Source organism: Cardiocondyla obscurior, linkage group LG14 (assembly GCF_019399895.1).
Source record: "Cardiocondyla obscurior isolate alpha-2009 linkage group LG14, Cobs3.1, whole genome shotgun sequence".
Lineage (NCBI taxonomy): Eukaryota > Metazoa > Arthropoda > Insecta > Hymenoptera > Formicidae > Cardiocondyla > Cardiocondyla obscurior.
Window position 1 is genome coordinate 1,668,120 of NC_091877.1, and position 27,171 is coordinate 1,695,290.

A 27,171-nucleotide genomic window follows, 5' to 3' on the forward strand; every position below is an offset into this window, starting at 1 on the left:
AAGATTATCGATAATAATATAATGATGATTTTTAACAGACGACGATAACTGTGAGTCCTGCCCGGAGATTCTCGAGGAATTAGAAACGATTGACGATGATACTGATAAACACGGTATTCAATTCGTCAAATCGAACGACGCTAAATTGGCGGCGGAAATCGGCGTCTTCTCTTTCCCGGCTCTCGTTTACTACGAGACCGGAGTCCCTATCATGTACGACGGTAAGTACTGAAAGTTTTTAATTTGGTTCCTTTTTTTTTTAATTATTATTAAGCTTACCCTTCCCCTTATCAGCTCTCGTAATCCCTATCGTTTTTTTCGTAAAAGAGAAATAAGATTTAGTTACCTAATACTACGCGTTCTCCTTTTATTAAGTCACTCTTCATTACCTCGAAGCAATATCGTCATTTAACAGATTCTAATTAAACAAAGATGCTACAATTATTTTGTGTGTCGAGTCTATTAATCAAATAAAAAAATCAGATCGTTGTACTAAAACGTTTTTTAAAAATTTTATCGTATTCGAATATAAAAAATTCAAACACATCGAGATACTTAATACAATCGCAATGAAGAGCGACTTAGCGTGTTCCTTTCAGCAATTTTCCACGTCGATAAAGCGATAACGCGAAAAACGGCACCGGCAATGATCACGGTGCGTTATCGAAGCTAGCTGATCCTGATACGCGTGTGTGCCTTTTGTAGGTAATCTTAAGAACGAGGACAGAGTTCTGGAATGGCTAATCGAACAGAAAAGTAAGCAGATTACTAGGATGATGATTATTATTACTGGTGTACTGTTCTTTGTGACGTTAATCTCGGTCGTGACTATGCCACCGGGCTACGAGTATAACACTCACGCCGTATTGATCACCCCGATCACTTTACCACCATCGCAATCGCCATAATAAGTCGTAATTAACGGAAACGAAAAAGAGAAATGAAACGTTCGTCGAATCTAAAAGGATTTTCTGTAATTGTTTAATGTTAGTTTTATCGTCGGCTTGTTGTATGCTTCGGTTCGCGTATCGATAAAGGAAAAAAAAAAAAAAACAGTTGATTCAAAATGTAGAACGTCACGAAGCTGGACGAAACGCGATTTTCAACATGCACGCTGGCCATTTTATATTTTCAATCATGGCAAATGCATTTAAATTACACTCGCAAGCTTCCTACTTCGCCTATTTTTTTACTCGTTGTTTCGTTATACATATATTAGTATGCAGTTATATTGAATTGCATTTATAGTCGCAATAACGCGGAACGCGTCACGCGTTGCTGGTGATATGTCGTGCAGAATCTTTAGGTTTGTTTTGCAAAGGGAAAAAAAAAATAGATTATATATTATTACGGCACGTCACCGTTAAAAGTTATGAATAACGATTTTGTAAATTGCTCAAATATTTCAAGCTTCACATCTCGCAGCTTTCGGCGCACTAACGGCTATTCTACTTTTTCTCTTTCATTTTCTTTTTTTTTTTTATTTTATTACTCTGAGACGCGTTTAACAAAGCTTTCGTGATTTAAGTCAATATAAAGTTACAATTATAAAAATTTGATTTTAATGTTACAATATCATTATAGAGATTTAAAGAAAAAAGTATATAAAATATATCTTAAATTTAATTTGACAATTGATATCAGTATTAGGGATATTATTATTTAATTCGTTCATAATCTCATCGTTAAATTGTACATATACGATAATCTTATTTGTAAATTTTCATAAGCGCGATTATTTCATAATATATTGTGGACGTTATTTAGATACTTTGCTCATTTTATTCAAATTTATACGATAGAAATAAACACGTAAACTGTAAACGTACGAAATAGAAAACGAAAAAAAGAAGTCAGATTTTAATTCTTTTTTTTTTTTCTTCTTCACGTAATAAAATGTAACAGTATTGCGTATGTAACAGAGTTGCGAGAATGTTTAATGTGATGCGTCTATAATGTTTGTCATTAAAAAAATTTTTTATGCATGTCATCCCTTTGGACCGAGGCCATATCGATCACAAAAAACCTAGGTACACAATTTAATTTCCGATCGCGTTGTATACTATCCATGATCCGTTAATATGCAGGTAATAATAATGATCGCGATGATGATGACGACGACGACGAAAACGACGACGAAAACGACGATGACGAAGACGACGATGACGACGATGATGATGACGACGATAACGACGACGACGATGAGGATGACGATGATGAGGAAGATGATGAAAATGACGACGAGGATGATAATGATAAAGACGATTATGAGGATGATGATAATGATGACGATGAAGACGAAGATAGTGATGAAAATGAGGATGAGGATGATGAGGAGGAGGAGGAGGATGATGATGATGATGACGATGACGATGATGATAGCGAAGATAATAATAAAAAATTGAACAAAGCTCTGAAGAAAATCCTGGACAAAGGTAAAGGCCCAACGACAACCCAGGAGGCCGAAGAGGAGCTCACGTGAGATCGAAGTGTGACGGGCTTTGTGTTGCGCGAAAAAAAAAAAAAAATAAAAGAAACTATACAATGATACCTAAATGCAGTAGAGAAATGCATACCAATAGATCGATTGGTATTGACTATAACAACGTAATTTAGATGAAACTTGGCTGTTCACTCACTTTCCACGGTAGAGCTGGGCGGTGTAGGATCATACCTGCATGAACCTATTGTTACCGTATTTTTTATTTCATTTCTTTTTCTATTTATACTAGCAAAGTGCATCTACGTGCCTAAACTTCTTCCTATTCGGTTGTCAGAGTTTCCTCCGAGTTCCTGAACTCTCTCACATAATGCATGACCGCCTTTTAACAATCCTTCTTTAGCGGAGCTACGCAACTATTATGAATTATTTTAATTTTGTAGAAAATTTCGTCGGAAAAAAAAAGTTCTTTTAATTTTCTCTTATAAAAAAAAATAAAGAGAAATTTACAATGCGTAGCTCCTGTATTTTTGTTCGCATTTTTATCAATTGAAATACGAACGTCTTCGAAGCGAGCCGATGGTTTCTGTTGACAGCTGTCGTCTGCAGCAAATCACGAGTCGAAAGGAATCGGATTAGTCTCCGTAAAAAAAAAAAAAAAAAAAAAAAATGGTATTTACAAACATTTTGAAATTAATATTTAAAGTATTCTAGTAAGTTTCAATAATTTTTTTGCTATACACATAATTATTTTATACACGGTATTAGATGAATAATATATTATCGAATATATAGAAAAGCCACGAAAAGGAGGCTGGTTCACGTTTTAACAGCTACTTAGAAAGAGTCGTCGACTCGCCGCGAGAAATCTCTATTAAAACATTGTCTATTAAAAACATGCACGTTTGGCTTTTGCTAAGCAATTGGGATTGCAGTGGAACGTTCTCTATGCGCTAGCAACGTCGAGATCGCACGAGTCAATAAATAAATTTTGGTTTTTCCTCAATTTTCTCTTTCTTATTTGTTTCCAATGTCTCGTTCAATTTTCTTTATTTCTCCCTTCTTTTTTTTTTCTTTCTTTTTTTTCGTCAAATCTTGTCCCTTTTTGCTCCGTGTTCCACTTATTTATATCATTTAATCCAGATTGACTCGTGCGACGAGACCAATCAGTTATAGGCTAGCCAATTCTTACAAATCTCTTTCATTCACTTTATATCTGACTCGTTGTATATTTGCTTACTGCAGGCGACGGCTGTTTCTACATCGGGATGGGAGGTAAAAGCGCGAAACCTAAGATTCCCTCCTATGAGCCCTACCAGTGCTGTCCCACCAAGCTCGCCCACGGCACCAAGGTCGCCAAGGTCTCCAAAATCGGCCCGATTACCAAGGACAAGAGCAAATTTCAAGGCAAATCGGATAAGCCACTACTGCCGGCTCTGAAGCCGATAAACAAGCTCACGGCTAAGGAGAGTAAAAAATCGGCAACGATATCAAAAGTCGACAGCGATGCGAAGGAATCCAAGTCCAAGACCAAAAGGGGATTTTTCGGAAGCGGTAAATATTTCAATCAGCCGTGAAGTTAAATGGCTGCCCACGCGCACGATCCGTCAGCTGATTTGGCAAATTAAAACCGTAAATCGTCCGTCGAAGGAAATCAATTTTTATCGTCGTCGAATTAAATTCTTTAAGGCGAGAACCAGGTTTGACGAATGCGTGCGAATAAATTAATTTCGTAAAAATCAAGAATGAAAGATCGTTTGCTGTGGGTAGTAATTTAACGCCCCTTCTTTTGGAAAGAGATAGCGAGCGATGAGCGCAAAATGCGTAGGAAAGGAAAAGAAATAGTGAGCTCGAAAAAATATTTTTTGAGCCCGAGCAACCCGGTGCGAAAAAAAAAAGAATTTTACTGCAACAGAAATGAGATCACGGTCACCTGATTTTTCGTCCTCGTATCTCGGATGCAGGTACCTCGCGGGTCTCGCGCGGACCATGAAGAGCGTCGACGAAGCACAGCTTCCAGACGAACAAGATAATCGAGGATTCGACACGTGACTTCTACGCGGCGCTTGGCACCGACACCGGCTAGATTCTTCGAGTTCTTAAATCGTCGGAATAACGAGCGTCGATTCGTTGCTTGCGCTAACTAATTCCCTAATTTATCGGACTATTTATCGAATAACTATAAATCTGACCGTTTACTCGCAGGGCGATCTCTAATCGTGTAATAAATCACCGCGTCGGCGACGGGGCTAAAATCATTTACGAATCACAAGGAGCTTTTTACTGATCTTAATATCTAATTAAAATAATTAATGTATTTATAAATTATTGCTAATAACAGAATTTTTTATTTCGGCGATTTAATACGCTAAAAAAAAAAAGAAAAAAAATAGTTCGTAAATTAATTTAGCTCCTAACGTTTGCGAAATCGCGTCGGTGTAGTTTTCTACGAAATTATACATTGACCCACCCGAAATATCTGCTTCGAATCCGGACTATAAAATCACATCGACATTGGAGAGGACAGACGAAAGGGTGATTAATAGCGCGAAGGAACGTGAGATTTTTCTGTCCTCTCACTGAGAGTTGGGTCGGGGTTGTGGATTGTTACAGTTGTGGCTGGAATACCGTACCTCATGAAGGTCTAAACGGCCGACACACGTGCATCGGCGTCTGGACACGCGAGGTCGAGCTGTGAAACGGCGATTAAAAAAAAAAAAAAAAAACGAAGAAAAAGGACTCGCAGGATGTTGGCCGGAGGAAAAAAATTCGCGCGACGGAAAATCCGCGCAATGACGAACGGAAGAAGTCAGGTGCTCTATGCTATCACACGCTAACAGCTTAAACAAGAAATTTCGCCGCCGAGCGAGTAAGATTTTATGTTTCTTAAAGGAACGAAATGTTTCGTTGCTACTTTAACACATTGTTATCATCATTTATCAATTATCGACTATTTTATCCCATCACCGTGTCTCGCCGTCGAATTCACCTCTCGTCATTATTGTGTTATCATCGTCAGTGTCATCGTCATCAGTGTCATAATACAATGTATATTATCATCAACGCCATTTTTCTTCTCGATGTGTTCATCCATGTGTCATGCGCAAAAAAAAAGAAAAAAGAAAAAAAAAAAAGAAAATAATAACGAACACCCATGAGCGATTTTAAAGTCTCTGTTAATGCTACGTATATAAGGAGCCTAGATGTAAACGCATCCTACGATTAATAGAACATTATAGAGAGATAATTCGTGTCGGCTGTGCGTATACGATACTGAAGATATTCGAGAAGAGTAATATTCGATAGTACGTTTGGTGCCTGTCGGTGGTCACGCGATAAAAAGAATAATTCTCGCAACGTATGCATTTCTTATGTAGAATCTCGGTCATTAACATCCGCCGTCTAACGCTGATTATTGTTTATTGGTTTTGTTTTATTCGTTAACCCGTTAACGTCGTGAAGAGCGATGCCGCCGATTCGTTGCATTTCGATAACATTCGCACGCAGTAATGGGTAGGACTTTAGCATAGGGAAAACGAAAGTGTTGAAACACGGCCTCTGTTACCGAGGACACCGATAGCGTTCTACCTAGATTTTGCGGTACACGCTCTAGCGTTTAATTTAACGTGAGAGAGATTAATCGTTTGTAACTAAAATCTTTTATTCTGGAGCCTCCGTTTTATCGATCTCTGTATGCTTTCTCTTAAATCCCAATAAAGCTGTTGATCTACACGCTAGCTTTCCCCCTTCAACATCGTATTCGTAAGACTAAAGAGATCTCAATAACGAAATGGCTCAGAATTAGCGCGAAGCTATGAACGAATATCTTGCCTATGATATAATTTATAACGAGATTTCTTAATAATACACGGAGTTCCTATAGTGTGTTTATGTCAGTCTACTGTTCTAAAATGGAAAGAAATCAGACTCGCCGCGAATATCATCATTACAAACTTGACAATGTCAATTAAAAAAAATAATAATAATAATAAAACAAACTACCGGAGCTTAAAAATATTTAATAACCTAATAATTACCGAGTTTGTCATCCACATCACAATCTCAGTCTTAAAATTTCGCGACTTAGATTTTCGGAGTTGAAATAATAAATAAAAGAAAGGCACCGATTATATGTATTCTTCTTTCAAACATTTTAAATATTTCTGCTTTTTCTTTGTGATACGTGAAAATTTGACAAGTGTTTTACATTTAATATCTCTAATACTTAAGTACTTAAGCTTAAGTTTATTTTGGCTATATGCAACGAAGTAGTCTTTCGAAAAGCATAATTAAATCGTACGAAAACGTTACGATAGAGACACCTATTTATTTATTTATTTATTTATTTATTTAGTTGTGATTAATATATTTTTGTCTTATATATTCGTTATTGACGCTCAGTGTCCGATAATATATTTATAATAATAATTTGCGCAACAAGATCTAAATACGTTATCATTATCAAATTAACAAATACAAGCAGGAATCGCGTAATACTGTATATCGCGAACTAAAAGCATAAAGCTTGATTTAAGTAACTTTACAAAAATTCGTCACGCCATCAACGAATAAAATTTTTGGCGCACTGTATCTGTGATCACAATTAGCAGACGTCATGAATTATTGCTCGTGAACGTTGCGCGCGAGCCAATAAGTTCTTGTTATTCGCATAAGAGCAGCATGTACGATAATAAAAATCGATATTATACGATAACAATAAATACATTTCCTAATATCCCTTGTATTTGTTCTGTCCACCGTTCTAATAAAAATCTGGGCTCTACAATTACATTATACACACGCTTTTTTCACGTTCGCACGAGTTAATATTTCGTCCAACACTTCGAACTCATTATACGTCTTTTTGGTAATTAATTAAAAAAATTATGAGTAGAGATATAAAAATAAATAAAATTTAAAAACTACAATTTTGATTTTTATTACACGACTTAATTTTTTTTGTTACTCGTTTATCAATCTCAAAATAAATAAAAATATTTTATTTTAATCTGTTAAAGTACCTATTTTAATCTGTTAAAGTACCTGCAATTATGTTGAGTTCTTAACAGCAATAAAATTATAATATATGGTATATATTGCTTCGTCTTTAAAAAAATCTTTATGTTTTCATGATCAAATACTTCATGAAAAATTAAGATATACATATAGCCATTCCAGAACAGTATCAAGTTGCGAATAAAACTATCGCTGTATCGACAAATTAATTTTTCAATAAAATTAATTATTATAAATAGCTAGTATAATATAGTCAGAGTGACCTGTCTTAAAAAAAATTTTTTTTTTTAAGAATGACTTTATTCTTTACTTCAACTAATATTTAGGTAATCTCCTCGACGAGACTGAAGTACTCGAGTGGATGGTGAAACAGAAAACTGATGAGAGCATTGAAGAAATCGACCGTGAAACTCTCATAAAATACATCGAGATAAAAGAATTTCTTGCTGTCATATTCTGTAAGGAGCTATTTCAAACCAACGTATTTTTTAATTAAATTAGCAAATGACACGAAAATTCTTTTACCGCGTTCTTTTCATTTTTTTTATTTTTATTTTCTTAAAATTCAGATTAAATATTGATTATATCATTATCTACCTTAAACAAATTTATAATCGGAATAGTTGAAAATATGGGTCACGTAGAATTTTATATTACGTAACGAAAAATATTCAGACAAAGAAGAAGACCCGGAGAGTCCCAGGGTACTTAGGCATATCGAACTGATCGACGACGAGGCTGCGGAATACGGAATTAAGATCGTCAGGATGAAGGATCGATTAATGGCAAAGAAATACGGTTTTCGAAATCCGCCCGGCATCACTTATTTCCGGAAGGGTAAAAACATAAATTACGATGGCGACATCGACGACGAGGAAGAGATCCTCGATTGGTTGACCAACCCAGAAAATATGGAACTCACCGATCACATCGAGCGTATCAATAAAAAGATGTTTCAGAAAATCCGACAAACGACCGATTACTTAGCCGTGTTTTTTTGTGAGTGTCAACACAATTAATATAATATTATAATATTTAATACAATAGTGGGAACAATTATATCCGCGCCCGCCATTTCTAATATATCGCGCGTTTGTTTAGACAGCAACGACTGCAAACAATGCGGCCGAGTATTAGCGGAAATCGAGCACATCGACGATGAAGCCGATGGCGCTGGTATTAAATTTGTCAAGATCGACGACAAACAATTATCTAAGCAATACGGGGTCTTCGCATTACCCGCTATACTTTTCTTCAAAATGGGATCGAAGGAACCGGTGATATACGCAGGTAAAAAATATCGAACCTCGCGAGCTCTCTGCCAGTAAGATAGATAAAAATAAAAAAAGATTTAATTTAACAGGTGATCTATACGACGAGGAGCAGATTCTGCAGTGGCTAATGACGCAAAAAGATCCATCGGGCGAGGCGATCGAGGCTTTAGAAGGCGAGGACTTGTTAAACTTGATACGAGAATCGGAATCTTTAGCCGTATACTTCTGTAAGTATTTAATTACTCTAATTAATTTAACTGCACATTACCAAATCTACTCAATAGCTCCGCGCCAGTTCTCTATTCTCCCATTAGTTTTTACTTTTATTCTTATTCTTATTTTCGCCACGTTATTGTAATTGATATGTGATTATCGTGATGACGAATATTTTTTAATAGCGACAAATTGACAATGCTAATTTGTTTTATATTCATATTTGTTCCCTTTAAACAGCGAAATTGGACAAAAACTGCTATTCGTCAGGAAGATATTTCCGTAAATGAGGGACTTTGCGGAATGTTAAAAGGATATTTCATTTCGCGACGCTTTTTCCTGAACTCGTCAACTCATTCCTTCTCCTACTTCATAATCCCTACGTTATTAATTTTTATATTGCTAATGTTAAATTAATCTCTGCATAACTATATTGTCTGATAACAAAATAGGCACTAATTATTTCTAACAAAACGAACTATTTGTCTTCTAATTCTATTTGTTACGTATCTATCGCTGTCGACTTTCGCTACGATGCTGTACACTTTGTGTACTGGATGCCGTAGGGAACAGAACGCTTTGCGACGTGTGCCAATCAAAAACGCACCGCAAGCAGATGCGCCACAAGGAGCACAGGATTGCGGAACACGCAGAGGCGGCCGAACACCTCGCTGGTACAACTGATCAAAGCAAGATCAAAATTTATCGATGCCCTGAGCTTCTTTATTATCTACGTCTTTCTATTTTTTTTTAAATTCTTTTTCTCTTCCACTCTCTTTCTCTTTCTCTAGTTTTTCCTATTTTTATTTTTCTATAATTTATAGTCTAGATTTCGGTTATCTCGATTAGACGTAACCGAGATTTAGTTCTAGCACATGCACAAAAGCACACACGGAGAAAAAAGTCGGCCTGATAGGTTTAAGGCAAATAAAAATATATTTTATCATTTGATATTATTCATAAATTTTATCCTATTAAATAAAAATAATTTTTTTTTTATTTTCCAGTAAAGAACTTCGTCGAAAAATCTTTGCTTTAATGACAAAAAAAGTATTAATTAAATTATATTTCGAAGATAGCATTCTCTTTTTTAATAATCTATAAAAATATAATATGTAATTTTTTTTTTTTTTCTAAAATAATTTAGACTAAACCGATTATACTGAACCGATAAACTTTTTTCTTCGTGTACGATCACGTGCGATTTATCGGTACGCAATATACGCGAGGAGCTTCTCCGACATCCCGGAAAAGCATTGAGACGTTAGTGCGTGCCGTCGTAGTGCATGAGCTTTTTTCTTTGTAGGAAAAGTTCAAGATAAAAGAACACTGATAACCGATGGGACGATTTTAAGTGTTTTAAGTATGCCGATTTAATATCGAACTAATGAACTAATAAAATCTTTTCCGTACAAGAATACCGGAATGTATTGACGATTCTCTAACCATCAGTGTTCTTTCAATAATTCTTGTTTTATCGTTAGTTGACGAAAGCAATTTTAAACGTAGAAATGCCAATTTTTTTTCAGGCCAAATATTCTGTAGGACGCTTTCTCCAAAGAAACAACGTGTTCCTTTCTTTCATTTTCTTTCACCGATGTAATTTCATTTTTTTATTTTTTTTTTTTATGTACGTATGTATGTACAATTACACAGTTACACAGGTGCACGTGCACGAGCGCATGAGACATGAGAACAAAACGCAAGCAGCGAGGCAGTAGCAACCTACAGATTCCAATGAGCATGCAAAAATTATCTCTCGCTTATTTCGTCGATGATACAGATATGCTCTAATATCGCTGAGAGTTTCAAACGCGTAGATCATAGATGACCGTTCGATTATTGTCGTAGTATCACTCACACTTTATTACGTGTATTTGTGTTGTATTTAGCAGATTCCCCCCTTGTATCGAGTAGACCATTTACATCAATGATCTCGATGTGCAATATGTCTAGTATCGCCTATCTATATTTTAAAATAATTATTCTTAGTAGATTAAGCGAATTATTAGAGAATGCGAATTCTACGATAAAGATTCCGAAATAACAGAACTTTCCTTCAGATCCTGAAGATTGTGCGCAATGCGTGGCGATACTCGAGGAATTGGAGAACATCGACGACGACTGCGACAGACACGGTATCACATTTGTAAAAACGCAAGTGAGTAGAAGTAACGTATCGAAAGTGGCTCGTTTTCCTTTTTTTTACATTTTATTACATATCAGGCGCTTTTGCAGGATTTTAAAGTTGCCGAGGATTACGGGGTGACCGATTTACCGGTATTAGTTTACTTTGAAAATCAAATACCAAACGTGTTCGAAGGTGCGTTTTCGCGATTAATCTCCCCGAGAGCGATTTTATTCATAATTTAATTTTTATAGGCGATCTCTCGGTGGAGGAAGAAGTGTTGCAATGGCTGATCACTCAAAGAACGGAAGATCGGATCGAACTGATCACGCGAATGATGCTGGAGACGTCTGTCGAGGAGACTCAATACTTAGCGGTGTACTTCAGTATGTTAATTATTATTTAAAAAAAAAAAGATTTATGACATTTATTATTTTTATACTTTAATGTAATATATTTTCCTAGCCAAGCAAAATTGTCACATATGCGACGAGATTCTGGAAGGATTGGAGAAAATCGATGACGAGTGCGACGTATTTGGAATTCATATGGTAAAAATTCAAGATCCGCAGCTCGCGAAGCGGTACTCGATCAAAACGTTTCCGGCTCTCGTTTATTTCCGAAACGGCAACCCTCTTCTCTTCGAAGGTCCAATCTAATTATATTTATTATAAATTTCAACTACATCACAATGTTTCTATCCCCGCGTAATAAAAATTGTCGATTTTAAAACGTCGCATGCGTAGGTGATCTACAAAACGAGGAATCCGTCCTCGAGTGGCTGATCGACGACGATAACAGAGAACTAGCCGACGAAATAGAGTCCGTTAATGAGAGAATGCTAGAGAGGCTCCTCGACGAGTCTCCTTTCTTAGCTGTCTTCTTTTGTAAGTTGAAAAGAATTAGCGAAAAAAACACTAAAAATTCTACTATAAACGCACACGCAAACATTATTTTTCTAGACGACGAAGACTGTCCGGAGTGTGACGAAATAATGGAAGCGTTAGAGAAAATCGATGGCGAGGCCGATCTCTTCGGTATCGACTTCGTCAAGATTTCTAGTTCGGAGGCTGCTGAAAAATACAATATTCTCAACGTTCCGTCTCTTGTCTACTTCCGTAAAAAAACGCCGATCGCATACGACGGCGATCTCACGCAGGAAGATAAAATTCTTCAATGGCTCACGTCTCAAGATGTGTTCGAAATAAAAAACGAGATCGTGGAAGTTAACAGGAAGATGTTAGATAAATTACTGGACGAGAACGAGTTTCTCGCGGTCTTTTTCTGTGAGCATTAATTTATATCGATCTAAATTGCAAAAATATATAAGCGCCGCATACATCTGACAATTACGACGATTCTCGTCGCGTGTAATTTTTCTAGATGAGCATGACAGCAAGGAGAGCGATGACGTGAACGAGAAACTCGAAGAGATCGACGACGAAACCGACAATTTAGACATTACGTTCGTTAAAATGGCAGATCCTAGATACGCGAGGAAATGGGGAGTTACGAAGCTTCCCGCGATCGTTTACTTCCGCAAACGTTTCCCTAGTATCTATCGAGGTAGGATGTCTTTAAAATAAAATATATTTCTCGGGAATTATCTATCGCGTCTTAATTACAGGTGACATACACAAAGAAATGGACGTTCTCGAGTGGCTACGCAAGAACAGATACCGACAGCCGGAGCTTAACATCTACATGTACATGCTGATCGCCATTGCCATTCTTTTCCTCATGTACACCGGCTTTCTCTTGTCGTGTTTCCGCTCGGAACCGACCGCGCCCGTCGCGCATCCCAAGCAGGCGTGAAAGCACGAAAATATCTAAAGTGACAAAAGTAAAAAGACAGAACTCGTGAACTCTCGCGCCTGTGTGTTTGCCCGATAACTCTTCACTTCCGATTCCCGTACACGATTACGCGTGGACAAGTTCGTCCGGAACGAACAATTAAACAGCGCGCGCTCTACGCGATAAGTAACAACGACCGGAAACGGAGGCGACCGATCCGGACCGCTGTCAGACGTTGAATAAATATTGTGTGAAAGAGAGGGAGAGAATGTGTCTACTGAACCTCGTCATGGTACTTCGAAGCGATAAGCGCTCGCGCGTATGTTGGCACGGGCTGTAAAGTTCCGCCTTCCGAGTATTGAAAAATGCGAGTTTATCAGCCGAGCTAAAGTAATACTTTTAGCTAATTGACATCGATACTATTACATTCTTCGTCCCGCAGAACAAGATACGAGCGATTAATTTATATTATATTGTTCACGTCGTGAACGAATATAATATATAATGTTAGTAATTAATATTACACGCACACGTGTGTACCCGTATACATACATACATATATAAGTATTGTAATATAAAATGTTTGTTCAACACTTGGCCTACCTAGTATCGCTAATGCTGCAGAGTTGGTATAGTTGGTTAGAAAATCTACGATAAAACACGACAAAGTATCCACGTATCCACGAATGTCTTCATTTGCTATTTATTCTATTTTTTTTTTTTTTAATTAAAACCCTAAATCTCTACCGATTGCCTATTGTTATTCGTTAGATTACTCTATCTACTATCTCGTTAATATTTTCATTGTTGTTCGCTTAAAAATTATTCGCTGTTGTTATTAATACATTTATTATTACTGTTATATTTCTATTGTAATTATCATCATAATTATAATTTTATTATTATTTTTATTATTATACTGTATAATTATTATATTATTATTGTTAATGCGTAATAATTAGTAATGTATGACAGTGGTCCGCGATCGCAAACTTCCTTACGTACGGTAGCTCTTACATCAGTAGGTCTTTCGCAAATAATTAATAATAATAATCAATTTGTGAGAACATAATTAACTACCTATCAAAGAAGGGATTATTTTTATACACTCATCTTACGAGAGAGACTGATGGTGTCGTCGTTACTGTAATTGTAATAAATATGAAGCGCAACTTTGGACCAACTCCAAACGGTTAAATGCCATTTCCATCTGCCAAGTGTGAATAGAATTATAATGCGAATGCGAATAATGACGTACTTTAACGTATTAAAAAAAAAATAATAATAAAGCGAATCTTCTGTTAGATTGTTCGCAAGATCATAGATAGATGACAATTACACACGTTATGTATTATAATTTATTATAATTTTTTTGGATACTGCTTTGATTCTGCGATGTGGATGCGTCTAGAAATATTTCAATCGTAAAAGTATACCGTAAATCTATTATTTATTTTTTTTTTTTTTCGAAATAATGTAAAAGTATAAAATTGTATACAATTATTCTATTAGTAGAATTACGTATTTTACTCTCGAGCGACGCGGTAGCGTCGCGATGTTAAGTACAAAAATTTAATTAACACATTGTACTGAGTGCCGACACGCGACGATTATAGCACTGCATCGTTGAGACGCTACCAAATAGTTTTACCCGAAGTTTTTGTTTCGACAAATTTTAAATTTTAATATTTCAGAAATAAAGACCATAAGAAAAAGTCTAACTATTATTTTTGGTATATTAATGCCGATACGAAGTTTTAATTCCCATGAGTCCGAAATCGGAAGTGATTATTTCGCATTGTCGTAAATTTACGGTGCATGATTTGTGCAATTGAACTTTATAAAAACTTTGTGGAATTTAATTTCATATGAGATCAAAATTAATTATTTAATTATAATTTAATTTATTAATTAAAAAAATTCTTAAAGTCAGTTAACAATATTGTAACGAGTTGTGCAATGTAATGTAAGACCTCGCAACTCTGTACAAAAGATTCCACTCTCTTATCTCCTTTTGTTTAGGGATAATCCGTTCGCTTTTCCGTGAAGTTCATGCGTTCTACCGCGTAATTAATGACGCTAATGGATTCTAGCTTTCAGTCGTACGTTTCCTGTTGCTTCACTTAAGATTTAATCTGTTTTTTTTTTCTTCGAATTATTGATTGAGAATAAGTCAAAACATATGACGTTTTTTTTTTTAATCTTTCAGTCGTACTTCACCGAAGTTTCAGAAATACTTGCACAATGTAGTCATACACATCTATAATGTACTTCATTATCCTAAATTAAACTTTACATTCGCGATTTTATATTTTTATATAAAATTTTTTTTTTTATCTAAAACTAATTGTTACGTTAAGCGACTTAATTTTTTCACAAAAATTAATAATAATAATGTTTTATTGTAACTTAAAGTAATATATTTAAAATTGCATTCGTTCAAATTTAAAGTGTTATTGCAGCGAGAGCAATAAATTGCTCGCAATTTTCTTAATACTTTAATTCTACTTCATCAATATACAAATAAAAATTTTATGACAATAAAAAATAGTTAAATCAGACGTCATAAGTCGATTAACGTCACAATGTGCTGACGTCTGAAAGATAAAACAATCAATAGTTCTTTAACCACCAATAAAATAAGAAATAAAAATCTAGAAGACAATTACGTTCGCAAGATGTAAATTTTTCCTATGGAAAATTTTCTGTTTAATTTCTAGAATAAATATAGAATTAATACGTTAAGTATAAAGTAAAAATTATATTTCTTAAAACGTACCGAGTCTTAAATGGCACAAAAAAAAGAAAAGCTAAAATATTCGGCGATTATGTGCTACATTGTCAAAAATAATCTACTCTATGTACTTTAATCTCTCCCGATTACTAAAGAGATATGTTTGTAATTCCATGTGTCAATTATCATGTCAATAAGAGCAACATATCTCACGCGTAAATAAGTTGCTAGTGGTCAGTAAAATTTCCCCTAATTACATATAGTGTGAGTCATCATAATTGTTTCCGCACGAGGAGAGAGGGAAAATCTTAGCCTATAAATTGATGCCTGACGCGTGTTTCAATCAGTTTACAAAAAGCATACACGTTTCAGAACATCGTTGAAGTTAAATAACAATCAGTGACATTTAATTATTTAATTGACGTTCTAAAAACCTCCCAGTTTACTACGCAAGTTTCGCAATTTCTTCAAAATGTAAGTAAAATGTTTCGTATTTTATATATTTTTTAAAAATAGATTTGTATATAATGTTTAAAAACGAGAATTTTTATTGTAATACAAAAAATATTTCTTAACAATATATTAAAATTGTAATATACTAAAAAAAAAAAAAAACTTTGGACGTTACAACGAAATAAGTACATACATAATGTAATAAAAAAAAGCACGAGAGAATTAAGTTAGAGATTCAAGTTCAAGTAGATTACGTAACCTTGTGCAACTTCTTAAGTTAGCATCAGATTATGTATGTATGCATATTTCGCAATTCATATAAGTAGCTCGCAAATAGTGTGAACGAGAAATTCGTCAAATTTTTTTTTAATTAAATAATTTTTAAAGGCTACAAATATATAACTGTTTCATATTATAATTTATATAATTTTCGTATCTTTTTTTTTTTTTTTAACAGATTCAACACTAACAACGATATTTAAACTTGGAGTGAATTCCAAAAGGTTCGATACACGAATGTCGAAATCACAAAATTTGCCTGTACTAATAGTCACGTGCAGCGAAGATAATTCCGAAGAGAATTATTCGTTACCTGAAAATGCGACAAATAATAATACTTTCCTTAAAGTAAAGTACGAAGAAGACGGAGACAGCGGTTTTTCGAGCGGTTTTGATTCCTCTGTCGACAGTTCTGACGAATCAAATAATGCATCGGATAATTTCACCAACGAGCGTAAATTATTTGTAATAAAATGCAAACAAGAACTCAACAACCGCGATCTACCGGAACACTTCGAACGATGGACAATCAAGAAGCAGTACGATCATCTAATAAAAAATATTGGCAAATATTTTCCGAACATACCGGAATCTTTAAGATACGTCTTACCGGCGATCTTCGAAAACGGAGACTGTGGGCGGAAAGCAAATGCAAAACCGGACTGGCTGATTATGGATAAATTTTATCGCGGTCAACGCTTTGCTCAACGTTATTTCAGCGTGATTTCGATAAGCGACCTAATGGGTTTAATACAGATATTCAGTTTCTCCGACGGACTGAAACCGCTGATTCTTAGCGAGAGATCGAACACGCCATATCGCGCTTTCGAGCGATACCTCAGAACTATCAGAACCTTCAGGATTTGGTACACAAGCGATCCTTGGTGCAAAGGTACGCCGGCTTACTGCGACATTCAGAGAGTGCGAAAGCTGCATCGCGCTATGAGACGAAAGCTATGCAAGAAAAACTTCGAGGAGATCGACAGAGATAGCAAAATTCAAAACGCGTGGTGCCCTATGCTGGGAAAGATTACGAGAGATTTTGCGGACGCGTGTCCCGTGGAAAAAAATTTTCAATGTCCCTACACGATGACGAGAACGAGAGGTCTGAACCAGGGCGATATGTCGGGTACGCAGTTCGCTTCTATGGGCCTTATAGTGCTTTACCCGGAAAAATTTGGGATACACGACGCAAGTGACGAGGATTTGGAGGCTTTCTGCCACCTATGGCGCGGGATAGGCTATCTACTTGGTATCGAGGATCAGTACAATTTTTGTCGCGGCAGTTTACAAGATGTGCGTCAGCGAACTAAGGACTTCATCGAGTCCTGGGTAAAACCGAATTTCCGCGCGGTAACATCGGAATGGGAACACATGGTCATGTGTCTGTACGAGGGCGTTGGTTATATCGCTCATTTAAATAATTATAAAATATTTCTGCTCCAGCTATGTGACATTCTTGAGCTTAACATGCCTCGCTTGTACGAAAATTGTACTATGTCGGAAAAAATATTGTACAGATTTTGGAAATTCTTTTTCTCTTACGTGGTAAAGTTACCTGGTGTCATTTCTATCATGAACGCGATGCTAAACACGTGTTTGAATAAAGCAACGGAATTCGAACCTAACAAACATGCTAAGCTTAAGAAAAAGTCAGCTGAAAAAGTCTCGGGGAATATAGAGATTTAAGTCGTTCAATCGCAATCAATCTTTGACGGGGAATAGATTTTTTTAAGTATTTTTTAAGTATTGTTTTATATTCGAAACGAAAGGAAATTATTATTTATTAATTAAGAAAAATATTTATGTATTTATATATAAGATATTTAATTTAATTAATTTATTCTTATTTATTCTTTTTTAAAATTGTATTTAAAAAAATATACGGTATTCGAATTGTATTATATTTATTTAAAATATATTATTTTATGTATATATAGGTGGCATTTATTTATTGCCTAACCTACATAAGAGTGTCGCTTTTCCGACACAGGCCGCAGCTTCTTCTGCGGTACAGTTAGCAGCAGCAGCTTTTTCTACTGCACGCTGCTTTGATGATTGATGATCTCGCTTGGCTCGCTTCATGCTACGAGCAATATAAAATAATTTGACTCACCAGTTTCGAAGCGCAGCAGCGGAGTTACGAATTACGTTGATCTGCAACACACAAACATATCATACTGAATTATTATAAAATTTAAAAAATATTATTATAAAATATAAGAAATAAAAATCAATTTTATGATGCTCGAAATGATATACCCATTCTTAAATTTTATGAGCAAATATTTGATGCAAATTAATTTTTTTATTCAAAATTTTAATTATTATTCAAATAATAAAATCAAATTCAATTTAAAGTACAACAATATTTAATAGATATAAAAAATAAATTACCTAAAGTTGCTCCGCCAAGGCCTGATGCCTCCCAGGCCTGCTCCTCCTCTCAGTCAGTCTAGGATGCCGTGACTTCCTTCTGAGCCTGTGTGCTGTAGAACACTCGCGAAACGCGCCCGGACAATAAGCTATTATCGCGCGAAAATGTTCGACACTCCCGTTTATATAAATTGTATAATTTTCGCCCGGTTAATAAATGTTCGTAGGTTCATTAAAATGTCCATGCGGCACTTCCGAAACGAACGCGACCGACGAACCGGCTACGGTTCGTGTACACTTTCATGATGTAGATCGGCGACGCGGTACGTTCATCGAGTACACCGTACGACTCCCGTTTTATAAAATTTATACTCTAAATAAACGGCCGAAGAACCGCCGGCGGTTCGTTTTTTAATAGTATCGGCGGCGAGAACATATAATAAAAAATATCTATCTGAAAGAAGCAGACACACGGTTAACACAATGTCAAATTATGTACAATTGAATCATATTTCTTGATTTATTAAATCAAGTAACAATAAGATGTAATTAATAAAAATATTAATCCCGAATTTCGCGAACCGTGTTTTTTAAATATTATTTTATATTTTTATACATATATTAGGGGGTATTTATTCCGTACCTATTGTATTTAATATTATAATATTTTATATTTTAATATTTTATTATGTTTTTGATATATAAAGAATATTCCCACCCAAATTTTAATACAAAAAAAAATCACATGCAACTTACTTGGTGCGCAGCAGGGAAGTCCTGCGCTTTAATAATCTGTAACATAAAAATAAAATCCACATTACAAAAGTGTTCAACAGAATTATTTGTTTAAAAAAATAATCTTTACGTGACTTTACTAATCTTTCAATTAAACAATTAAAGAGAAATTTATACACAAATAAAGTTTCTAAAAGATTAAATTTCTTTACTGGAGTTTAAAACTTTTTCTTTTAATGTAGCATTTTATATTAATTTTATTTAATATTAAAACAAAACAAAAATCCCAACAAAAAGCGATAAATTATTAATTTGATAGAAAAAGTAATATTTACCTATAAGATGTTCCGACGAGGCCCGATGCCTTTCCTAGACCTCCTCCTCCTCTCAGAGCCCTTGGAAGGTCGTCACTCGAGTGGAAAATACTCCCGATCAAAAGCCCATGATGCTGCGTGACCCTCATAAGACGAACATTCGACAAGTCGGCTGTGGTGTATGTATGTACTTCGCGTCGACAACAAGGTCATAGTAGGTCCTGCCTCGACCTAAGCAGAAAAAAACTTTCCTTCAATAATATCCGAGATTGTCGCACACACCACTACGTTCGTACCCAGTAAAATCACTTCACAGTATATGTAGAATCAAATAATCGATATAGTACAACGTACAGATAAAACATAAGGCATAAAAATTAGAAGCAAGAAGGAGATTAATAGCTATCACGCACGAAATGTACCCTTTGTTCACTTCATAAACTCACCTCGTAAGGATTTTGCCAGTTGTCGAGTTAAGTTACGTGAGCCGACATCTTCCAGCGTTGATTAAACTTAGTATGAACGGCAACCTGCATGTCCGACTGCTAACAGGACCGAGAGTACCGTGGAGCGCGTGGCGGAGCAACCGGAAGGCGATCACTGAGCACGTTGCCTGCGCCGTGCGCATCGCGCATATCCCCTCTTTTTCGTCCTCTAGTTACTTCTCCCAACGACTAAGTTTGAATGCGATGTAAAGGAATTTAGCCATCCGATATCGAATCCTATGCCTTCCCGAGCTCGTAGACGATGGCTATACGTAGCTGTTCTTGACGATTAAATCGATCAGTATGTTCGTGTGATCAAATTAAAGAAAAGAATATCATTAATGTACAAATGCGTATACGAGACAGATTTAATAAAGAAAAGGTTTATAAATACGCTGCACGTACGGATCGTGATCTCAAAAGTTAATTCGTGCGAGCCGTGACTTCCTTCGTCAGACAAAATTACTCTTTGACGCGTAGAAAAGGCTTCGAGACGGCCGAGACTTGTTGCGTACGCGAGCTCTGACTGCCGGCAAGCGAGTGAGACAAATGGCGGACAGAGAAGGCTGCAGAGCTGCGCAGGCACGACTGCGTACAACGAAAGCACTCCCCTTTCCCCGCAACCTGCCGAGATTACTCCTCTCAACGACTGAGAGTTTGAATGCGATGTAAAAAAACTTAGCCATCCAATATCGAATCCTATGCCTTCCCGAGCTCGTAGACGATGGCTATACGCAGCTGTTCTTGACGATTAATTCGATCAGAGTGTTCGTGTGATCAAGCTAAAGGAAAGAATGTCATTAATGTACGAGTGTATACGTGAGACAAATTAAACAAGGAAACGAAAGGTTTATAAATACGCTGCACGTACGGATCGTGATCTCAGAAGTTAATTCGTGCGAGCCGCGACTTTCTTTGTCAGACAGAATTACTCTTCGATGCGTAGAGGAAGCTCCGAAACAGCTGAGACTTGTTGAGACGCGAGCTCTGACGCTTCTGACTGTTGGCAGGCAAGTAAGGCAAATGGTGGATGAAGCAGGCTGCCAGCAGGCACAGCGTTCGTGTTCACACTTGCTATAATATTGAACTCGTGGCAGAAAAAAATGTGCGCCGAATATTACGCTGAATATTAAAATAATTTTCTTGAAGCCTAGACCTTTGAATTTAATGATTCCTAATTATCTAAATGTGTGCATGTAGTAGTACCTCACATGATTGGTTCATTCTATTGCAGTGTTGAATGTATTTAATGTCGAGAGGGCGTTAGTGCACAGTAAAGTCATAATACTGAACGTTCTTACTTGTTATATTTATGTCTCATGCCAGCAGTCACCAGCTGTTGTTCTTTTTCGCTTTATAATTTGGAGTCTTACAAACTGACAACTTTTCATTTAATTTATTAACTTGAATTACTTGAAAATACTGTTTAAAAAAAGCCGGCACAATTATACGCAGTACTGTAAAATTTTTGGCTATGTCCACCGCAGAAGTTGAGGATGATATTTATACAGGATATAATGATTATCCATCAGTGTATAATATTAAAGATCTTGAGCAAGATGAATTATTTCAGGAAGTTATTAAAACAAGTTATGGAAAAAGATCAATAGTAAGTGTAATAATTTATATGTTTTTCCTATTTGTCTCTTATATTTAACATTTTAAACTACACAGCAACGCAACATTAATACTAAATTGTAAAAATAAAAATTAATACTAAATTAATACTAAATATTAAATTATATACATATTGCTTTGTTTGGCATTACATATATTTTATTTTACATTTACCAGTTTACTCCAAAAACTCCAGGGACTGCAATGCGATTTGGAACAGCAAGTAGAGTAAGTTATTATGAAGTTTGTATCTTTAGGAGTTTATATATTATAAAATAGATTTAATAAATTATGCTCTTATAGTTTCAAAGAAGTGGTACAACTACATCAATGCAACCTGGCCTTAGACCTATGACAGCAGTTAGAAGTGCAGGATATACCAGTAATCGACAAGCATTTGATCCTCTTAACATGGGAAGTGCTAAAGTATCAACTCCTGGATTGGAAACTAACAAAGAAGACACGTAAAATATATTAACATTTTTATTGCATATATATGTATAAAACATTAAAACTGCTATATTTTTTTTTTTTTTATTTTAGACCAGAGGAAAAAATAAAAGCATCAGAGAGGAAAATAATGGTTTTAATTGAAACTTCGGCACAAGCAGCTTCAGAAAATAATATGAAGGTTGCTTTAGAACGTGCGAGGGAAGCTTCCTCAAGGGAAAGAGCCCTTATACGATTACAGGAACAAGCTGGTCTCAGTGATAATCACAACATAGATTTAACATTTGCTGTAAGCTAAATTTAACTGCTGTAATTTTTTATATTAATTTACTTGCAATTAATTTCTATTTTTACATTTTTTATAGGTATTGTTTAACTTAGCAGTTCAGTACACGAACAATGAAATGTATACAGAGGCTATAGCAACTTATCAGGCTATAACAAGAAACAGAATGTTTAGTAATAGCGCTCGACTGAAAGTGAATATGGGTAATATTTATGTGAAAATGGGACAATTATCTCAAGCTATAAAAATGTACAGAATGGCATTTGATCAAGCTCCAACTGCTCACAAAGATCTAAGGTAAATATGCCTTTATTAATTTAAATATTTTAAACAATCGAGAATTATTGAAGAACAATTATGTCATTATTAACATCATTAACCTGAGAAATATTTCACAGAATAAAGATTATGCATAATATGGGAATGTTATTTGTACAAATGGGTCGATTAGAAGAGGCAGCTAATAGTTTTGAGTGGGTGATGAGAGAGAGATCTGAATTTAAAGCAGGTTTACATGCTGTTTTATGTCATTTCGCGTTATCTCATCGTGATAAAATGAAAAGAGCTTTCTTAGAGTTATTAGAAGTACAACTTAATGTAGATCAGGAAGACAAGTATAGCATAAATCCTGTGAGTTTGGCAGAATAATGCTCTGTTTATCAAAGCTATATATAATTCTTAAAGAGTTGTTAACACCTGCACCGCTATATATTACAGCGTGTCTTATAATTCACGTAAAGACGCACGTGCTTTTAGTAGCATATTTATAGCAATTATCTCTTTTCATCGAGTATTCAATACCTACACAGATTTCTAATTTCTTTTTTATGTTTTTATTTGCTTACAAATATTAACCGATCGTTATATATAAATATTGTGCTCGCTCCAACGATTTATCTGGAGGTAGCAATATTTAATTACACATAACTTGCCTCATTCATACGTATAAATCAAGAATTAAATATTAAAACATATTACCATGACTTATATTTTATTTCTTAAACATAGGATGACGCTACATCTAATATATTAAACGAAGTAATAAAAAATGACGATCTGTCAAAATTGGAAAAAGAAATGAAGTTGGAAGCGGAAAAAACTATACTCCACGCGGCAAAGCTTATAGCGCCCGTTATCGAAGATACGCTTACAACTGGATTTGCTTGGTATATCTTTAGAGAATTATAATGCTTAAAAAACTACATTATATTTTAATTATTAGTTTAAAATTGAAATTAATGTAACGCGTAATTATTTTTAGGTGTGTTGATGCCATAAAATCCTCGGCTTACAGTACTTTAGCTGCTGATTTAGAAATAAGCAAGGCTATGGTATTTTTGTATAATCGGGACACACAATTAGCCATAGATACGCTGAAAATGTTTGAAAATCGTGACACCAAAGCCAATAGTGCAGCAGCAACTATGCTCTCATTTATTTATTATCTCGTAAGTATTATTTTTAGTATTATTTATCTACCGAATATTAATACACTTCGACAACTAAATAAATTTTTTTTTTTTTTTTTTTTTTTAGCAAGGAGATTATGATCAGGCTGAAAAATATGGCGAAGCTGCTCGTAATGCCGATGCTTACAATGCAGCCGCTTACGTTAATTTATCTGCTTGTGCAATTAAAAAAGATGAATTAAATATCGCTAGAGAGCTGTTATTATGTGCGTTAGAAACGGATGCTAGTCATGTACAAGCTCTGTACAATTTAGGTACGATTTTTTTATTAATTTTCTGCATACATTACGTACCTATATCTTTTACTTTTACTGATACATTTTTTATGTATAGGATTAGTTTATAAAAAAGAACATATATACGAAGAGGCCTTAGAATGCTTTTGGAAAATTCGTAACATGGTTAGACATGATCCACAAACGTTATATCAAATTGGTCATCTATATCAATTAATGAGTGATGTTGATCAAGCATCCGAATGGTATTTTAATTTTATTTACATATTACAATTTATTTTTAAACGTTATATAAATTGCATGTTATTTTATTACAGGTATAATCAATTATTAGGTATAATACCATCTGATCCCGGAGTTTTACAAAAATTGGGAGAAATGTATGATTCAATCGGAGACAAACAGCAAGCATTTCAATTTTATAATGATGTAAGTATTTTTTATTAAATCTTTAAGATTCTTATAAGCATAAATTAATATTTTGTGATATTTATATGTATGTTTATTAACTTAATGTAAATTAATACAGTCCCACAGATTTTATCCTGCTAATTTTGAAGTAATAGACTGGATTGGATCTTATTTTATATCAATGCAGGTATAACGTTTGTTATTAACGATTAACAAGTTTTAAAAATAATATATTGCACATATTTCTTTTCTTTTTAGATTGCTGAGAAAGCGTTGACTTATTTCGAGAAAGCAGTAGAACTTGCTCCAGATGAACCAAGATGGAGATTATTAGTCGCCGCATGTTTAAGACGCACTGGGCAATTTCATAAAGCTCTCACAGAGTATCAAGATATTCACAATAAATTTCCGGATAATATAGAATGTTTAAAGTTTTTAGTTCGATTGTGTAGTGATTTGGGTTTGAAAGAAGCACAAACATATGCAGTTGAATTAAAAAAAGCCGAGAAGGCTAAAGAACTGAAAGAGAGACAAGGTTCAGCAAGACCAGGCACAACAGGTATGTGTGCTTCTTAATAATAAATAAATAATATTTAAATTAATAATTAGGTAACTATTTTTAATCAATTTGTATATACGTTGAATATGAATTCAAATTTACAGGATCTAGAAAGAGTAATAGCGGAACATCATCGCGAGCTGGTTCAGGATTAAGTGTTATGTCAGATCATAGGCCAAGTCCAGATCGACGACCAATTTCGGGTCGAAATGATTATCAAGGTATAATTATTAAGGCTTTTATGGAATTAAATTATTTTTTTATACATTAATTTTTCAACTAAATACTGTTAATATGAATAAATATTAAGTTTGCATTTTACATATTTTTAACTTTTGTAATTTGTGTAGAATCTTTTATTACACAATCACATGCATTTTGCGGAAAGTTTAGCGACTATTCTCTCAGTTAATAATTTTAGTACGATTACACATTTCAATTGCAAGCAAGCATCAGCAAAAGTGATCTACAAGTGGTGCGCGAGCCACTCTAATGGATTGAATAAATGATGGATGACTGCGGCCGCTTTGACTAGTCTATTCTTGTCTTCTCTTTATCACTTAACACACTCGACAGATCGTTACATATTACCGATCAGAGTTATAAATCTAGGGATGAATTTTGCATGAATATTTATGTCATATTTGCATATTAAGTTTATCTTTATTTAGTGTAACATTTATAACGACAAATGTAACTGTATAACTGTTTAAATTTATTATTTATTAACGTTTTTAGAGTTAAAAATTATAATTGCAAGTATAAAAATGTATAATTATTTTCAGGTATAAATTATGTAGATCCTGTAGGGCCTCTTCCAACTCGTCCTATGACAGCCGCTGGAAAACGAGATGACGATTTTGGGGACGAAGAACTTGGAGATGATCTCCTGCCTGAGTAATATATTTATCGTACGTCACGTCTTTTCGTCAGGTCTTTATCACACACGAATGCGTTTGACACCTTTTATTATTTAATAAATAATTTATTAAGCAAACAATGAAACTACTAAGATATAGCTTGCATTATATTGTTAATTATATTTTGTTTTATTGCATCTTATGAACTGCGATTCAATCCAATTGAACGAAGATCTAAGATTGGTCTTTACTAAAGGGGAAGGAAGGATTGGGCAATTGCAATGATCTAAATTTAAACACACACATCAGCCGTTTTAATCAAACTCCATTCAGCTTATGTAGTCTGTAGAGACGGATGTTCCTTTATTGCTTCTCTGTATATATATATATACGTACGTATATATGTGTGTTATTATAAAAATATTGTGCATTTAAAATGCATTTTTTAAATTTTATAACAACTATGATAAAAAGATTTTTTAAATATTATTTAAACATCCAAGTAGAAAAGAGAAAAATTGGTTAATTATATTAAAATAAAAATTCAGAAACACAATTTTTATTTAAGATTAATGTACGAAAAGTCCAATTCCAAGATAAAACGGTTCACTATGAAACAATTGAACGACTAATAAACTTGTTTGATAGTTGATTAATCATGTGTTTAATATCGACGATATTGGCGTACTCTTGTATCTGTACAGTACGTATAAATACGTAGGTTTGTGTACTAAGAATGAATGAATTGCTGACTATCCCGCAATGCGTAAGCCACGTGCGATCATAATTATATCTAATAATACCTCGTCAAATGGCGCTAATAAATTATTTTTAATGTCTTTAATATGTTTAAATAACGATATTATTTTTATTTTATTTCTATAAATGTTATCTTATCTGTTTATCACTTTTAATCATTTTATATCTTTAAAAACTAAATATGTTCCGATCTCTTCTTTTGCTGCAGTTAATATATTGATAATAAATAATAGCTTTCAAAATATAATTAATCTCTCTTGCTCTTTAAGGTTCAATGATTTAA

The 27,171-nt window shown here is 34.6% G+C and overlaps 3 protein-coding genes and 1 long non-coding RNA gene across 6 annotated transcripts in view; 3 read left to right on the forward strand and 1 right to left on the reverse strand.

Annotated features, from left to right (window-relative positions):
* Hlk (hulk) overlaps positions 1–14,627 on the forward strand; it is a 29,771-nt gene extending 15,144 nt beyond the window's left edge. The window contains exons 15-28 of one of the 3 annotated variants that reach the window (XM_070665733.1): positions 39–221; positions 7,783–7,914; positions 8,132–8,455; positions 8,558–8,746; positions 8,820–8,957; positions 9,510–9,632; positions 11,007–11,104; positions 11,182–11,266; positions 11,326–11,457; positions 11,537–11,719; positions 11,818–11,958; positions 12,034–12,357; positions 12,455–12,637; positions 12,699–14,625. In XM_070665733.1, the coding sequence (XP_070521834.1) occupies positions 39–221; positions 7,783–7,914; positions 8,132–8,455; positions 8,558–8,746; positions 8,820–8,957; positions 9,510–9,632; positions 11,007–11,104; positions 11,182–11,266; positions 11,326–11,457; positions 11,537–11,719; positions 11,818–11,958; positions 12,034–12,357; positions 12,455–12,637; positions 12,699–12,886 (2,423 nt within the window). In that variant the 3' untranslated portion in view covers positions 12,887–14,625. Of the gene's footprint in view, positions 1–38; positions 222–7,782; positions 7,915–8,131; positions 8,456–8,557; positions 8,747–8,819; positions 8,958–9,509; positions 9,633–11,006; positions 11,105–11,181; positions 11,267–11,325; positions 11,458–11,536; positions 11,720–11,817; positions 11,959–12,033; positions 12,358–12,454; positions 12,638–12,698 lie in introns of all 3 variants that reach the window. The other 2 variants (XM_070665731.1, XM_070665732.1) reach the window with 2 other exon arrangements.
* A 183-nt stretch (positions 14,628–14,810) lies between these two features.
* Positions 14,811–18,661, forward strand: LOC139107870 (uncharacterized). Its single transcript, XM_070665741.1, has 2 exons — positions 14,811–16,073; positions 16,510–18,661. The coding sequence occupies exon 2, from the start codon at positions 16,569–16,571 to the stop codon at positions 18,018–18,020; it is 1,452 nt and encodes a 483-aa protein (XP_070521842.1). The 5' UTR covers positions 14,811–16,073; positions 16,510–16,568; the 3' UTR covers positions 18,021–18,661.
* On the reverse strand, positions 18,400–20,781 carry LOC139107875 (uncharacterized). Its single transcript, XR_011546576.1, has 4 exons — positions 20,203–20,781; positions 19,778–19,987; positions 18,729–19,499; positions 18,400–18,488 (listed from the first exon to the last, which is right to left on the reverse strand). It is a non-coding gene; the product is annotated as an uncharacterized lncRNA (long non-coding RNA).
* A 477-nt stretch (positions 20,782–21,258) lies between these two features.
* Nompb (intraflagellar transport protein 88-like protein nompB) lies at positions 21,259–27,135 on the forward strand. The gene is made up of 15 exons (XM_070665740.1): positions 21,259–21,850; positions 22,036–22,086; positions 22,162–22,322; positions 22,402–22,597; positions 22,674–22,891; positions 22,993–23,224; positions 23,603–23,760; positions 23,856–24,042; positions 24,131–24,317; positions 24,397–24,544; positions 24,617–24,728; positions 24,829–24,897; positions 24,969–25,269; positions 25,374–25,490; positions 26,055–27,135. Exons 1-15 carry the CDS (start codon positions 21,716–21,718, stop codon positions 26,168–26,170), a joined length of 2,388 nt encoding a protein of 795 aa, XP_070521841.1. The 5' UTR covers positions 21,259–21,715; the 3' UTR covers positions 26,171–27,135.
* The last annotated feature ends 36 nt before the right edge of the window (positions 27,136–27,171 follow it).